A 1,285-nucleotide genomic window follows, 5' to 3' on the forward strand; every position below is an offset into this window, starting at 1 on the left:
GAGAGGCAGAGGTCAGGTTCGAACCACGCGCTCTAACCCCTTGGACCATCTCGCTCCAACAAACACCTAGTCTGTTAGTGCATTCGATTATCGTGCGAATACGTCTCAGCCCCATACTTTGCGTTCTTACATTCAAGACTGTTTCTTTTCGCGTGACTGTTGAACACTAGCCGTTGTCTGCACGCACTCTTCACATGCTTCCTTAATTTTAATGCACTGCAGCTGCTTACCATGGACTTTCGTTGCCCATCGCTCATTCCCACCAGAATCGACCGACCTATTCTACAAGTTCTAGAAAAGTTAAGGTTCCCCGTGCAGTTAAATCCTGAGAAAAAAACATGAACCGAAACAATGTAAGAAAGCTGAGGAAAAACACACGCATAGCGCGTTCGCAACGCTGTAAAAGAATACGTCCACACCTTGCGATCTGGACCGACGGGAATTTCACCAAAAACACATCAGTGAACTCTTCCTTGTCTGGGTATTCCGACAGTTTGATGATTCGTTCAAGTGTGCCGAATCGTTTACATCTATCCTTGAGCGCTTGTTCCAGATCTATTGAAGGGACTCCGAACAAAAGCAGATAAGTTGATTCCGTGGCAATCGTATAAACCTGGGGAAATTATAAAATCGACGCACACACCTTCACCGCCTTCTTCTGACGGCCATCTCGATAGGCGGGACGACTGAAGCAGGGTCCAACTTTGGCGTGATGAGAATACGTACGTGGTGGAGGTAGCACGTTCATATGCTAAGTATTCATTACTTTCACGATGAGACGAGGGATAGTTACACAGGTTTGGGGAGCTGCTAAAACGAAAGCCGTAGGGTAATTCACGTCGTAGAAATATTTAGCCGCTCCTCTGACAAAACGCCAAATAGATGGTCAACTGATGAAAATCGAATACAACGGGTTACGAATTCCTAATGGCAGTCAGTGTTGAATAATCGTGAAATAGATGTAGCCTCGACTTCAGAGTCCAAGCAAAGTAGCTATATGGCAATGGCTCATCGTTCCTGGAGTAAAGGTTATATAAATAGTGAAATTTTAACAAAGAACACTCACGGAGGATTTACGTTCAAGTATTCTTCTGGAAAATTGCTTGAATTACGTCGTTTTTGCGGAAATGTTCGGCCGAACAGCTTAGTCTGCTGGCTATGATCTATAATCTTTAACGTCATCAACAGCAACACCAGCGAAGTAAACTAATACTTCACTGTCGTGCATTTAATTGAGTAAAGCCTTCTCATGGCAAGAAAGATGGGACAGGAAAAAACCTAGTAC

General features: G+C 44.2%; 1 protein-coding gene across 1 annotated transcript; it reads right to left on the reverse strand.

Moving 5' to 3' along the window:
- Nucleotides 1–421: 421 nt before the first annotated feature.
- Nucleotides 422–748, reverse strand: T265_15992 (hypothetical protein; the record flags this gene model as incomplete). Its single annotated transcript, XM_009179447.1, has 2 exons — nt 422–613; nt 644–748. Coding segments are annotated over 2 exons (297 nt in total), but the record flags the coding sequence as incomplete, so codon positions are not given.
- Nucleotides 749–1,285: the final 537 nt, after the last annotated feature.

The sequence above is a fragment of the Opisthorchis viverrini genome (genome assembly GCF_000715545.1).
Source record: "Opisthorchis viverrini unplaced genomic scaffold opera_v5_2790, whole genome shotgun sequence".
Classification (NCBI taxonomy): Eukaryota; Metazoa; Platyhelminthes; class Trematoda; order Opisthorchiida; family Opisthorchiidae; genus Opisthorchis; species Opisthorchis viverrini.